At 32.3% G+C, this 16,042-nt stretch overlaps 1 protein-coding gene and 1 long non-coding RNA gene across 3 annotated transcripts; one reads left to right on the plus strand and one right to left on the minus strand.

Moving 5' to 3' along the window:
• Positions 1-3,078: 3,078 nt before the first annotated feature.
• Positions 3,079-3,835, minus strand: LOC113787148 (uncharacterized). The gene is made up of 2 exons (XR_003473450.2): positions 3,425-3,835; positions 3,079-3,332 (listed from the first exon to the last, which is right to left on the minus strand). It is a non-coding gene; the product is annotated as an uncharacterized lncRNA (long non-coding RNA).
• A 1,569-nt stretch (positions 3,836-5,404) lies between these two features.
• LOC101509642 (BAG-associated GRAM protein 1) lies at positions 5,405-15,769 on the plus strand. Of its 2 annotated transcripts, none has more exons than XM_073370297.1 (18): positions 5,405-5,931; positions 6,353-6,403; positions 6,537-6,634; positions 7,645-7,720; positions 8,269-8,397; positions 8,528-8,574; positions 8,749-8,869; positions 9,015-9,131; positions 9,360-9,389; positions 9,493-9,592; positions 10,023-10,129; positions 10,924-11,067; positions 11,197-11,253; positions 13,205-13,351; positions 13,470-13,523; positions 14,361-14,424; positions 15,285-15,346; positions 15,450-15,769. In XM_073370297.1, the coding sequence occupies exons 1-18, from the start codon at positions 5,734-5,736 to the stop codon at positions 15,564-15,566; spliced, it is 1,719 nt and encodes a 572-aa protein (XP_073226398.1). In that variant the 5' UTR covers positions 5,405-5,733; the 3' UTR covers positions 15,567-15,769. The 2 variants fall into 2 exon arrangements, with proteins under 2 accessions (XP_073226398.1, XP_004505156.1); XM_004505099.4 differs by having other exon boundaries at positions 5,408-5,931; positions 11,149-11,253.
• Positions 15,770-16,042: the final 273 nt, after the last annotated feature.

Genomic DNA, 16,042 nt, shown 5'->3' on the forward strand with positions numbered 1-16,042 from the left:
ATGTATGTATGTATGTGTGTGTCCTCATTGAGTGAGAGATAGAGCAGTAGCCATACATGTATTTAGTTTAGGAATATTGAAATATGATTATGTATTTATTATAAATCGTTATTGTTCATGCTTTAGCTAATAAATCAATCACCTAAGAAATTAGTGTTTTTGCTTTGTATTATTCTAAACATTTTGTATCAATTTGAACGTTAACACGAAAAAATTCAATTGTATATTGGTAATTAAATGTAAAATTTATTTTTAGTCACTGAAATTATTCAAACTTTGTTGTCTTATTTTTCAAGTATATTAGACTTTGTTACGCGGATAAAACTAATAACAATCTTTGTGGGACGATATTTTTTACTACCATTGCTACACGTTGGGATTTGATACACTTTTCAAATTATCATCTAGGTTTTATCCTTTAAACTCACAAAAGTAGAGAAGAATGAACTAATATTATTTAAGGACCATCTTCCAGACTCTAAAAAGTTGAAAATAAAGGTTTGAACTATATAGTGTTCTCCTTGCAATGACCATTATTTTTTAAAACAATTAATTATGTATGATTGCATTTTGTGTTAAATGTTTTGAAATTTAAGTATTTAGTGTTTAGGGAATGATGGATGAGTATGTATCACCTTAGAGAGTTAGAAAAATAAGATTTTCACACAAATTGTCAGTCTCGTTCTACGAAAAAGTATCTTCAATGTGCAAAACGAAGTTGGCTCATATATGGAATTCAAGTGCTCATTGCAACGTGAGATGTTGATCTTGTCGTGCGAGGGAAAACAAAAACAAAACCCTTGATTTTAATTTTGGTGTCAATGTGCGACATGTACGTGTCATTTTGTGATACATTATTTTATATAGTATCGCCGTGCGACATGTACGGGTCATCTTGTGATGCAATACAAATTTGTGAAGGCAGAACATTGCAGTGTGACGCTTAAGCTTGTTGTGCAACATTGTGAATTATGAGTCTTTAATTAAATGTTAGAACTAGATTTTAGAGATGATGTTTAAGAAAACTCTATTGGGATATGCAAGAGACACAATTCCGTCTAGTTCAATTTTTCTCCATTACAATCTAAACATCCTAAATCTCTCATCGTTGTGAACCCTAGGGTTATTAGAATCCTTTTGATTGATGGGTAAATGTACATTTATACTCATTTGAGTTTCTAACTTTGTAAATTGACTTATTAATTAATATTCTTGTTTTTTTGCTTAAAACCATTTTCCACTAAGAAAGTTGCTATTGGTGAACAACAGGAGCAAAGTTAGAGCCAAAAGCTTTCGTGGAGCAAAAACTATTGAAATTAAGGTAAATGTTGAGAGACGTCGATGAGATCATATATGTATCATGTGCATGACAGCGAGATTAATATCTGGCTGATTCATATACGAGGACATATTCACTAGTGTGGCCTTATGTAGTCATATATGGGTAAATTGTGTAAGCTAATTTAGGATTAAAATGAAATTAGAAGCTTGATTAGGTTATGTAAAAATTTATGTATATATATAGTGTTGAAATATGATTATTTGTTCTACGTTGGTTGGATAATCATGTTCATATTGTTTTTTTTTTTAATTGATGTCGTATTGTTGATAAAATTGAAATAAAAGTGTTCATTGTTATAATGTTAAATAATTGATATTATACTTTGCAAGATTATATTTGAATTTGATAAAGAAGTGTGTATTGAATTTGTGAGTGGGTTGATAGTTATATAGGAACGTTAATTTGATATTCATAAGAGGATTGATGGAATGATATTGGTTGTGAATATATGCCAATTCGACGAATATGCATGATTTATTAATTAAAAGTTTGAATTATCTAACTCATATCGATGATATTTTTATGAGAGTAAGGAACGACTTAGGATGACGAGAGGAGAACAATAAAAATTAAGGCTAAAATCTCAATACGATTATGTATTGTGTTGCATTCATAGCATTCTTAGATTACACCACGACCACATGTAAATGAAAAAGGTGGAACCTAAGTTATTATCCATAAAATACATAAACTAATTGCCAAGTGGATTGAGAAGTACAACCTGATGAAAGAACATAAGAGAAATGATATAAAGGTTATACTATCACACTCAACTCATGAAAAGACCGCATAACTCATCATGAAATGCCACCATCATCAAAATCTTAAGCACAAGTCAAATATCAGATACACAACCTCACTCAATAAGACATATATCCCTTCAATACGAATATTAACAATAAAAATATTTTGAATGACCAATATAGTATATAACCTCACTAATAGGTGACTATCCACCCTGTTACTAAATGGATACTTGATATTGAGATACAACATTGACACATAAAGACAAATTAATCACATAGTCCACGTGACTTAATCTCAATCATGATACCATACAAAAGTATGCGTTGTGTTCACTTTTAAGCAAATAACTGAACACACAAGTTAACACTACTTGAAAGTTACCGTATACATATCATAACCAGGGGAAGATCCTCGATGAATCAAAAGAGAATTAATCAAATATAAGCCCATTGAATATTTGAAAGAGACAAATAATTAAATTTGATTATTTCTTAAGAAATAATAACTACTTATCTTATAAGACAAATACAAAATCAATACATATACAACTTAAGAAATACATTTTGGATCCCTATTAAACTTTAAACCATGAATTCGTTCAACTTAAAACATATTCCACTTTCTAACCAACACCAATTCAAATTGTGGACCGAAACTTGAAAACCTTTCAAAACCTTGCAAAATAAGACTATTCCCTTGATAAATGTTATTTGGAGAGGGACATCCCTAGAATAGGCTACTTGAGAGAAGAAATCTAACATAATGGAAGAATATCCTTATAGTTTCTCTTAGGTAAATTTTGAAATTTTGAAGGTAATTTTTTTTTAAGATGGAAGAGTGAAGCGACCTTTTTTTACTATTTTAGAATTTTGTAAATTTGTGACATGTTTGATAAATTCTAGAATTTGTGTGGTATGAGAATGATGAAAACTTTTGTATAATAAACACAAATAAGATTGAGTTCTACTTTATGATTATTAAGAAAAATAGAAATGAAATAAAATTTCTATCGATAATTAAATTTCTTTATTTACTATTATTACTCTTAGAAAATGAGAACTAGTGGTAGTTGTAAAACACAATAGCTAGAAGAGAAAAAAAGTTCATTTTCCCTTATCCCACAAACCTCACGATGTCAAAACATACCAACATCACTCACTTTCTTCTCACATCACCAACAGATTCAGCTAAAAAAATCCGCCCACTTTACTATTCAAATCTTCTCCATTTTATACCAAGAACACTACACAAGACAAGAAGGGGGAAAATAATCAAAACCTAGAACAGAGAAATAAATTGGGTGATTTAAAGAAGAAGATAAATTTGATCCATAACCTTGAGTGAGTTCATATTTTTCTTTCTTTATGGAATTTCTCCAAAGACTTGTACATGCATGTTAGTTTTGAAAAATTTTACAAGAAAATTTTGTTTTGGTTGTTTAATGGGGAAAAAAGGGAAGTTTTGGGTTTGAAATTTATTTCATCTAGATTGATAAGAAATGTTTTGGGGACATGTATGTTAAGAGTATGGTTTTATTTATTAGTAGAAATAAAGTTCTGTTTTTTCTCTCCTCCAAATATTCAATGCAAGAGAGTTGTTTGATGAAAATACTATTAGAAGTATTGCTTGAGACTTTGCATAGATTATAATAAACTCAATAATAAGATAACAATAAAGAATAGGTACCCTTTGCATATAATAAATAACTTATTGGACCAATTCGGAGGAGCCGCCATTTTCTCAAAAATTGACCATAAGTTAGAATATCATTAAATTTGAATAAAGTAGAAAGATGTTCCTGAAACAACTTTTCAAACATAGTATAAATATTACGAGTCTTTGGTCATGTCATTTGGTGTGAAGAATGCCCCGATCGTATTCATGGATTATATGAATCGAATCTTTTGATTTGATTTGAAGAAATTTGTAGTGATTTTTAATAATAATATTTTGATCTATTCCAAGAGTCCGACAGAACATGGGGAACATCTTAAAATTGTATTGTAAATCTTGAAGGATAAGAAGTTGTTTGTCAAACCTAGTAAATGTGAGTTTTAGACGTTGGAAGTGAAATGTCTTGAACACGTAACATCTTAGTGTGATGTTGCAGTCGACCCTTTAAAGTAGAAGTAGTGTTGAAGTGGGAACAACCCAAAAATGTTAATGAGGTTAGGAGTTTTCTAGGATTAGCGAGCTATTATCGTAGATTTATAAGGAAATTTTCTCAATTAGCCCTACCTTTGAAAAGGTTGACTCGTAAGGACCACCCTTTTTGTGTTGGATAGGGAATGCGAGAAAAGCTTTCAACTATATAATTTGAAGTATTTTTTTATGCCTCTTTGAAAGGAATACGTTGTGTGTTAATGCAAAGTGGATAAGTAGTGGCTTATGCTTCTCGTTAGTTACAACCTCGCGAAGAGAATTACCATACTAATTATTTAAATTTGACCCACGCAGTATTTGCGAGGGCCGACCTAGCATTATGAACTCTAAAGCAAAATTATCAGACGAAACATTTTCAAAGTTAATAAATAAATTAATAATATTTTATTTAAAATTTATCTTTCACAGTTTTTTCAATGCTAAATTATTTATCAAATTATTGTAATCGATTTCGTTTAACAATTTTTTTTCAATTGATAATAAAACTAATTCATTTAATCTTTTTTGTGACATCGTTGATCTTATATAAGATTTAATTAATTTGAATTTCGAACAATAGAACTTGATCATTAAGATACTACTTGAACTAAATTTTTTTTCTAGCTCGTGTTCCACCCAAATAGAAATTGTTGATTCTACTACAGTTGAATAAAAAGATGAATAGTTTAGAATATAAATATTTACTTATATGTCATATAAATTAAAAATATATATAACACTTATTAAAAAGAGAAGAATACATTAAAAACACATACCCTAATATATTATGGCCAAAAAGCTAAGTGAAAAAGTAATTGTTTTGTCATGTTGATAGAAAAAATTTAGACGAAAATTTCATGATATTTAAAAAAAAAACTCTTTTAGTGAAAAACAATACTTTTATATTATTATATAATTTTAATTGATCAATCAACACAAATATCAATTCAAAATGATTATGTTAAAAAAAATTAAAAAGATTTAGAAACATTATTTCCATAGCGTTCAATTTGATGTTTTTAATGATTATAGGAGTTTAAAATACATATTATTATGTTTTTTTTACTAAACAAAAGATTAGGTGTTGGTACTATAACCAAAACTGAAGTCTTTTTATTCCTTTTGTTGGACAATAAAACCAAAACTCAAGTCTATGGTACTATAAAATTGTATTACTATTGCTGTTACTATATTTAGAAATTGGAAAGAATCAAATCGTGTCCAAACCATCACTTACAACAATGTGATCGTGGCGGTTTTAATTTAGCGAAAAGGCAACACGAGTATGGAGTGCGGTTGTTTGACACTTCTTTCTCCTCCAACGGTCTAACTTTGACTATCCTTCATCCTTCCAAGTCCCCTTACGTCGTCTTTGAATTCTTCTCCTTTTTTATATTCTTTTTTTCCCATAGACAAAAATGTCTTCACCAATTTCTCTAAACCCTAAAATAACCGCTTCGCCTCTCAATTTCTCAACCACCTTCCTTTTCTAATCGGTTATCATGTCCGTATTCGTCGTAACCGCCATGGATTTCGCCATTCTCGGTTTTCTGGTTCCGTCTCTATGGGAGATCGAAGTCGCTTTCGCTGCCTCTGTCTTCGTTATCCTCGCTTATTGGTTTTTCACTTTCAGAACCGGTGACCGGAATTCCGATCGATCGATTTCTGATAATTCCGCCGCTGATGCCTCCGACGATAAGGTTAAGCTTACTTTCGTCTTTTCATTCTTCTGCCGCGCTTTCTGTTCTCCGTTAATGATTCTCACGTTTTCTTCTTGTTACTATTTCAAAATCACGCGCGTAAGATTTTAGTTAAATCGAGTTTTATTAATCTTTTCTTCTGACATTTACTTTTTTCCGTTTTAGTTCCTTAGAATAATTGTGCTTTTACGTTTTATTCCGTGTTCTGTTTTTAGAAATAAAAGAGGAATTAATCAATTGATTAATTTTCCTGAAGTGGAGAATTTGTGGATTTCATTTTCGGTAGTTTTGTTTGCGTTTGTGACTTTTAAAAAACTTGAGAAAATGCTGTTCAACTTTATGGCTAAACTTTTTTCACATTAGTATCTTCGTGGAGTAATATTTAACTTGTTGACATGCAGTTCTGCACTTATTTTTGTAGATTGGGCAGTCCAAAGGAGATTCCCAAGCCAGTTCGGCATACCTGATTAAGGTATTTTAGTATGGACCACCTTGCTTACAGAAGCCAAATTACATCAACTCAGTATACTGAAAGTTGAGTAAAAAAAAAAAGTATAGTGAAAGTTATTGATGAATGGCCTTTTTTTTAACAATTCTCTTTGCAGTTAGAACTCTTGGCTGCTAAAAATCTAATTGCTGCAAACTTAAATGGCACATCGGATCCTTATGCCATCATCACATGTGGCAATGAAAAACGATTCAGGTTTGATGATCTACTGAATTATTCTGCAATTCAGGTTGCTGTTGATTGGTCTGTGATTTGCAATTTGCATATATTGCAACCCTTTTTGGGAGTCAGTACTAGGCTTAAGTTTTATTAAATTATGATATTTACTTTATTTCATGAATGAATGAGCATATAGGCAGATACTTTCTGACTGTGCTTCTGAGTGTTGTTTTCTACTTGCCCATTGACTCGAAGGTCTCATTTATTTATAGTTTGCACTGCTTAGTTTTAGGGTTGATCTTTCAGGAGAAACAATAGTTTGTGCTGCTTTAAAATAAGTGCATAATGTATTAAAGATAGGCGGATACCTCTATTTCACTTTCAATACAAATGTAAAGCCTCAGAAAGTTTTTCTGCTTAGATTGAACGCATAGTATGGGAATTGATCATAGAATAAAAACATATTAAATAGTGCGTACTATCAAAGTCTGTTAGAGGTGTGGCATACTGTTAATATGTTTTTTTTATGGGAGACGGGACTTGAGAGTCCAATGACCCACACCCACCTATTTCAAAGGTATACTCTACAAGTGGGCATTGGATGTCGAACTGTCATGTCGCAGTTACGTTGGACAATACTAATTTGTGCAAGGCAGTAATGTCATAATTATGTATTTAGTTTAATTAATAATAATCATATAGAACAGTTATATAGTAGTTTTGCATCTAATATGTAGGACAGTTAGTAGCATGTATGTACTCATGATATACGGTGCAATTAGGAGCTAGGAGGCAGTTATGATGTGCATTCGGTAGTTTTGGACTGAGATAACTTCATACTCTGTAGGATTTTCACAACTCTAGGATAGTATTCTTGTAGTTTCTGTATAATTCTGTGTTTAGTCATAATAAACACTAATTAAACTCCAATTTCAATTGGTATTCTATCATTTTCCATACGTAGCATATCTCATTGTTAGAAGCAAGAATTTTGCTCAATGTGGTTCTTTGGGCCATTGTAATTTTATCTTCTGGTGTGCTGACAGTTCCATGGTCCCGGGTTCAAGAAATCCAATGTGGGGTGAAGAGTTCAATTTCTCTGTCGATGAACTTCCTGTCCAGGTTACTGGCTTATCATCTATGCTTTGATTTGGAATAGTTATAAATTATAACGAACTATTTATAGTTACTGAAAATGGTTCACTGGTCTTTGAGGTTCAATTCCCTGATTGTGATGTTCAAGCAATTTTTCCATTAAGTGCAAAGACTTTTTTTTTTATAATTGTAAAACTTGTTTTCTGGGAACATGGTTTTGGGTAATTTTTTTTCAAAAAAGTGTATAGCTTTACTAGCTCTTAGCTATACATTTCTGATAGAAACCAATCGATAATAGAATAGAAAAATAGAAAGGATTACATCAGATGATACTGCCCAAGAGTCTATGGCCCCTCAGAGAATCATTCTCTGCCCAAGCTTAAAGCTATTACTATCTAACAATATGTAGTGGTCAAACATAGTTTTGAGCATTTGCTTGGACTAATAATTTGGTATCATATAAAGGAGAAGTATCAATATATTCCATGCTTAATCTCAGTGTCTGCTACTCAATTGACAGAATAAATCTGTTATGTAGGTTTTCATGAAACTGACTTCTTTCCCTGACGTAGCAGATCAATGTCACAATTTATGACTGGGATATAATTTGGAAAAGTGCTGGTCTTGGTTCGGTGACTGTTCCAGTTGAAAGTGAAGGTCAAACTGGTGCAGTGTGGCATACTTTGGATAGCCCATCAGGGCAGGTAATATCTTCTTTCAGAAGAATGTGTTTGGTTTCATAATTTTTATATGACTTTTATAAATTGTGTGTTGTGATCTGCTAGCACTTTTTATGCCTCACACACCATTAAAGGTCTGTTAATTGAATGTCAGGTTTGTCTTCATATAAAAACAAAAAAACTATCTGCAAATTCTGCCAGGTGAGACTTTTGGTTTTATAATTGGTCTTTATATGGATTTGATTTAGATTTACTTTTAGTGGTTTTAATCCTTTTTGAAACTTATTTTTAATCTAGGTCCAAGATACTTTAGCACTGTTTTTATCATTATATGTGGGCTTATTTCTTATATTTATTAATCGACTTGACTGATAGGATAAATGGTTATGGTGGAGCTAACACTCGAAGAAGGATACCCTTGGAAAAACAGGGGCCTACTGTAGTTCATCAGAAGCCAGGACCTCTTCAAACAATATTTGATCTCCATCCAGATGAGGTCGCCAACAGAAATTAAATTTATTGTTTTTATTTCATTTATCCATTAGGATTTTTTTCTTTGGTCGTTTATAAACAGACACCGTATTCTCTAGTCCTTTTTACGATTGTGTTTGTAAATCTAATGGGTGAAGTATCTATTTCAGGTTGTTGATCATAGTTATTCTTGTGCACTTGAGAGGTCATTCTTGTACCATGGTCGGATGTATGTCTCAACGTGGCACATTTGTTTCCATTCCAATGTGTTCTCGAAGCAAATGAAGGTTAGACTATATTTCTATTTTGCCATTGTTGAAATATTCTAGCATATGTTATTACCTGTTCAAGTTGGTTGATCCATCACTTAGAAATATAAGCCCCTTCCATTTGTCATCACTGCCAATTTGTTCTTTATTGTTGATTCGTTAATTTTCTATTTATACCGTCTCTATTTCTTCTTAGAAAGATCAGTTGTAAATTACTGGTTTGAATATTTTTTGGATATTTGACAGGTGATTGTTCCATTTGAAGATATAGATGAGGTACAATTTCTTTTGTTTTCTTTATCACTACCGTCTCATTCAACTTCATATTTCAGTTACATTAAATCTTACATCTTGTGCAACTATTCTTCTTTTTCTTAAGATTCGAAGGAGTCAACATGCATTTATTAATCCTGCTATAACAATTATTCTTCGTATGGGTGCTGGTGGACATGGTGTCCCTCCTTTGGGAAGTCCTGATGGTTAGTTATATGTTAAAACACTATTTCATTGTTCATTTTCGCGGGCAAACTTTTAATTGCACTCTATAATCCAATACTTGTTCTAATTCTTTGATAAATAAAATCAATCAAATTAAACCCTAAAATTTGCATGGACTTGGCTCCTTTTTTTGGGTGTGGTAATAGATGTATGACAATTGCATTTGGCCCGTGCGGGTTTTCCTTTATTGTTGACTGACTTTTGTGTTTTCCTTTTTTATATCAAAACATAAATAAAAGAATCACACTGCCATGATCTTGGTGTTCTTCCTCCTTAATTCCAATAACCTTTCTTTTACAAAATATATGACTGGTTTTATTCAGCAAATGAAAGTGGGCACCATTTTTTGGGACAAATGAAGGTCGTTGTCAGATGCTTTGGTTAGTTCTTTATTTTTCTTCTGCATTTCAGGTAGAGTCAGATATAAGTTTGCATCATTTTGGAACAGGAATCATGCATTTAGAAATCTACAACGCGCAGCAAAGAACTTCCGTGAAATGTTGGAAACTGAGAAGAAGGTTAAAACTCTTGCTTAATCAATTGAGCTTCTTCATATGTATTACAAAAATATGATCTTCATTTTGAACAAGATGCTTATTATTATAGAATCCACAAGAGATTTAAAACTCGCCATAATACCTTTACAACATCATGTACTTTTGGGAGCACACTATATGAAACTGATTAATCTGATGCTCCGATGATCTTAATACGTTGTTTAAACTAAAATGCCCGTGGTGTCTCAAAGATAAGAATGTTGCGATGGATGAATGGTTATACATGATATGATAGGATTAGAAATACAATCATTAAGAGAAAATTGGGGTATCTTCCATTCTAGAGAAGATGATAAAATCTTGTCTTATTAAGCAGTTTAGGTATGTATGGAGAAGATTTGTAGAACCACCAGTGAGTATTTCAGATGGATGATAGCCCAATAGTTACTAGTTAGAAGTAGAGGAAGACAATAAAAACTGCATTTCAGATAATTAAGAGAGATTTAAATGTAAATGGTCCATCTATTGACCTAACACATGGAAGGACTTTATAGCATCAGTTGACCCATGAAGCCGATTCTGCCTACTGAGAAAATATTTGGTTGTTGAAAAAGGGAATTGGGTGCACTTATTAACCAAAACTAAGCACTGAGATTATAAAAGACAACAGCATACAATTTTTTTGAAAAAGATAAACTATTTTTTGACTTGATTATCTTTCTTTCATTTTATTGATTCTCTTAATGAATTTTTTATCCAAAAGTTTCTGTAAAAGTTGAAAACCATATCATGTGATTCAATGTTTTGTTATACAGGAGAATGCAGAGTCAGAATTGCGTGCACATAGCAGTTCTGTCAGAAGAAGTAACATAATGGATAAGGTTCCTGAAGCCAGCTTGCCAAAAGCTGGAAAACTTCAAACTTTTATAAAAGAAGAGGCTTTAGTTGGTATATACAATGTATGCATCATTTTCTCCTCTGTCTTCACGAGTTCAACTACCATCTAATTATTTGGTATATAACTAGCGATCCTTTTCCAGGATATTTTCCCTTGCACAGCTGAGCAGTTTTTTATCTTATTGTTAAAGGATGATTCAAAATTTACTAGCAAGTATCGATCAGTACGAAAGGATACTAATGTTGTGGTAAGTTTTCTTCAATTGTTATTGTGATACTTGTTAAATGTTGTCCATTTCTCAAATAGATAGAATGGAAACCAAATGTGAAATAATAAAAAACTTACTCATTGTTATATGTTTTGTGACTGCTATTGACTGCCATGCAACCTAGCTTGTTTTTTTCTTAAATTGATGAACTTTTGTGTTACACTGTTCTTGAAAGCAGTGCAAGATTGTTCAAATTAAGATATATCTTCATTTTAAAATTGTTTAATTTAATTCTTGTAATGCACATAAGACACATACACTATTCTTGTGGTAGGTGTTTGCATATGAGCTAATTGTGGTTTTGTCAAGTACTGGTGTTATTTTGTATAGATTGCCATTAACCTATATATATATGTGTGTGTGTGTGTGTGGCAACATATACAAAATTTCAACATCATAAATAATTAGATATCATATGCAAACAATTTTAAAATTAGGATCGCGGGTAGTAGGATGAGCGCTATTGCGAAGGCCAAAAAACAGTATATACACCAAACATAAAGTACAAAACAAAAATACTCAAAATAGCAGAATACACAAAATTAAAGAAAAACGAAGAAGACTTGTAAGAACGAAGAAGAAAAGCGAAAGTGTGTGAAAGAGAGAAAGAAGAAAAGCGAAGGTGTGAAAGAGAGAAAGAACGTGTGTGAAGTGAAACAGAGAAACTGAATAGGTGATGACCGCGAAAAGGGTTAAGTGATTTTATAATAATAATAATAATAATTAGGTTAAGTGGGTGGGGGGTCAAAAGGACCCAAATACCCTTAATGAATAAATATAAAATTAACTGCGTTTTCCAGAAAACACAGGAACGCTGTGTAACGCGTGTCAGGCCGTGATAGTGGTGTGCGATTCGTGACCGTGAGCGCCGCACCCGTCAAAGGCATTTCCATGGCCGGTGGCGCCATAGTAAGTCTGTCCACCGGACCAGGATTCCGAGATCACGCGATCTCGCCGGGATCGACAACTTAGATATATTTAGCTAATATGTTGCCGGGGAAAAGGAGGATTGAATTGCATTGTTTGACCAAAACATTGGTGAATCATTCAAGTTATCGATTTAGAGTTTAGACAACCTAGAAAATCAGGTTACTTAAAAACATTTTGAAGTGGTCTAAAGTTAAATTTATAATTTTTTTATTTAATCAGAAATGTTATGAGCCAAATGAATACGTTGATGAGATTAAGCATGGATTACTTTTACTCATATTTTATTTATGATTATTAATCTTGTAGAACATACATATGTTTTATTTATACTAATTTAAATTTTGGATTTAATTCATATACTGTCAGTCAATCACAACCGTTAGATCATTAGAGATGTGTACTTTTACCATAATTACCTCTGAAGTCATATCTATGAATGATTGTGATATGGTGACGGTGTAAAACTTTTTCCGTTGACATTGCATGGCAATTAAACTCTTAAATATTTTGCCTAACGAATATTTTAAAAGATAATATCAAAAATATAAATATAAATTGAAAATTATCTCAGTTTAAAGCCAAAATTAGTTTTCTTTTTTCATGCAACATTCTGATGATGTTAGGGCATAACTGCTAGGATGTTTAACTTTAAACTGATTGTGGAAAATTAATGTTTCAGAATTTGTCGTGGCTATATTAATAATGTTCATGTCATGGATTATATAATGTTATATTAATCATTCACATGTGTCAAAGACCACATGATCTAGAGTTTGATCCTTGTCCGACATTCCTCGAATAATAAGTTGAATTCAAACATAAGGTAGGTGGGCTTGTGCATTGTCGACAAACTCAAACATTATGCGTGTCTTCACCAACATTATGCGTCTTAGAAGAGTTGGTTCATAACATTATGCGTGATACAAATTTGGATAACCAAATGGCATCCTGTTTTTAAGTTGTTGTCTTGTTGATTTGCTTTATGGTTATGTTTTTTCAGATGGGACAGTGGCATTCAGCAGAAGAATATGATGGTCAAGTCCGAGAGATAACCTTCAGATCCCTGTGTAATAGCCCTATGTGCCCCCCAGACACAGCCATGACAGAGTGGCAACATGTTGTGCTATCATCAGACAAGAAAAACTTGGTTAGACTATTGCTTGTATTTACATATCAAGAAGAATAGCGATAATAATGATTTTATTATATTCTCCCTGAGTTCAAACTTCAAACTATTTGACGGGATGGTGTGTGACTTGTTTTAGGTGTTTGAGACTGTGCAACAGGCACACGATGTTCCTTTTGGGTCCTATTTTGAGGTATGGAATACTTGGGATTTCTCATATCGATTTTTAGCTGTCATTGCTACTGTTTTTAATATATTTTTGTTCTTGATATCTGATTTGGAACATTCAGCTTATATATGATTGCTGGTCTGTAAAAGGGTTTACATATAGTCTACAGTCACTGATGAATTTCATTGCTTGTGTGTGTAAACTATAGGCTACTACCTATGTCAATTTAAACCATAATAGTTTTAATGGTTTAGCCATTGAAGCAAGATAAGTCTTAACAAATCTACTTCTCAAATCATTATTTGATTTATTCTATATGACCCATATTCAACTTAGATTTTTAACTTTTAAATATGACTGAAGTTCTGCATATATGCATGTTCTCGCCTTATGGCTATGACAGCACTTTGCCATTGCAGCTATTTTAGAATGAGTGTGAAGCTGCAATCTACCAACAACTTACCCACCAAACCCGCTGTATTCCAGCTTTTGTTAAGGGGCACAATCCTGCCTAGCTACTACTATACCTAACTTAAAGGAAAGGATAGTTTTCATTTTAGATAGTGTAGATTGTAGACAAACTCATTACCATTAGCTTTTTTTTTCTAGATGTTCATTTGTGAATTTCCTATCAAAAGGGAGAAAGAAGAGTAGTTGGGTACTACTAGCTGTTCTAGAAAACTAGAGATCCGAGTGGTTATACCTCTGATATATTGGCAGGATTACAATTTGCACCTGAGCGGAAAAAAATGGAAACCATCCAAATAATGACTCATTTACCCATGCTTTGGTTGTCTTCTTACGTACTTGTTCTAATATTTATATTTTATGATATATGACATTATGTTCTTGTTCTAACAGGTGCACTGTAAATGGAGTATGGAGACAACCGGTGAAAGTTCATGTACTCTGGACATTAGAGTGGGTAAGTTTTGATTCCTGATTGTCCTGCTTTTACTTTGAATTCACCTTAGTCTGTCATTTATGATGCAGTCCTCTATTAATCTTCAGCTACAAATAAGTCTGATTATGATAAGACATTATTCAGTTGTCTTGTAGAAATAAAGCACTTGTAATACTTTCTCTTTTTGCTCACCCATTATTTTATCCTGGTTTCTGATTATTTGGTTGTACCACATACTCAAACTCAACATGTATGATGTGATGGATAGGTTTTAACCAACTGACCAGCTTCTGGATTGAAATTAATTGAATATTGTTTTGACCAGACAAACAGATCTTGTTTTATCATTAAACAGGATTGGTGTCATGTTATTTTGTTATTTATCCTGTTATCGTGTTCAACAATTGTTTGGAAACTTCGATTCTGGAACATGGACCACATATAAAGAATGGCATAGTTTTCTTTCCACAGTTGATAATATCTTGGGATATAGTTTACCATTCCTAGGTGTGGAGTCCATTTTGCAAAGCTTTCAAATTAATAGAGTCATCACGCCAGTTGCATCCCAGATCATTTCTGAGAAAGATACACACAGGCTTTAAATGATAGAAAAAACAATTGTATCTCTCCTACTAGAACCATCCAAGTAGTACCAGAGGATCCTTTCTCCTCAATATTCTACCCATAGTCTATTCTCTATTATTATCATGTTAAACTACTAAATCAGGGACAACCTAGAATTCCAGGACTTGAGGGCCCAAAATGAACATCATTAGGAAAATTTTGAAGTAAAAATGATAGCTGGGTTAAATTCCTTCTTCCACTTCATTGTGTTTTTATTTAGGTTTAAGCATGATCGAATGGGTAAATTGTTTCTGCAGGTGCACATTTCAAGAAATGGTGTGTGATGCAATCCAAAATTAAGTCAGGGGCAGTCAATGAGGTTGGTAGATCTTCAATCGTTTTCAAAGTTATTGCATTGTAACTTGTTCGGCTTGTTATTATCAGCTTTAAATAATTATAAAAAAAATTGTTTGTCCATGTAGTACAAGAAAGAAGTTGATGTGATGTTAGATGTTGCTCGTTCATATATAAAGTCACATACTTCTGAAGATGAGAATGATAACGCCTCTTCATCCCCTGCAGCGAATCTGGAAAATTAATATTTCTGGGCAACGTCAGATTAGAATTTTGTTGGTCTGTGCAATATTGTAACTTTCCTTTTCTTGTTATTTATTCTTGTACACGCAGCGCCCAAATTGCATGTATATTTTGATGCACATTTGTCAGTAACTTGCTTGTCATAGTGTTTCCATCATTACTCTTGAAAGGTTTATGTGAAAATGAAAATTTCTTTATATTGTCATATGTTTTATTCTTATTATATGATTTGTCGCTCCAGACTGGTCATCATAACACTTTTAAATTTTAATTTAAGTTCATCTACTATAACCTATACTCATCAACTATTACTCTATTAGTTTATGCCATTCACATTTTTGTTTTGTCGAAGAATTTATATGTATGAATTCTATAATCAATTTCGTAACTACATGGTTAAGAGTTAAAAAGAAAATCCCCTGGGATGAACATATATTGGTGTATAACATTATGCTATCCCCCAATTAAAAGCTAAAGT

The sequence above is a fragment of the Cicer arietinum genome, chromosome 6 (genome assembly GCF_000331145.2).
Source record: "Cicer arietinum cultivar CDC Frontier isolate Library 1 chromosome 6, Cicar.CDCFrontier_v2.0, whole genome shotgun sequence".
NCBI lineage: Eukaryota > Viridiplantae > Streptophyta > Magnoliopsida > Fabales > Fabaceae > Cicer > Cicer arietinum.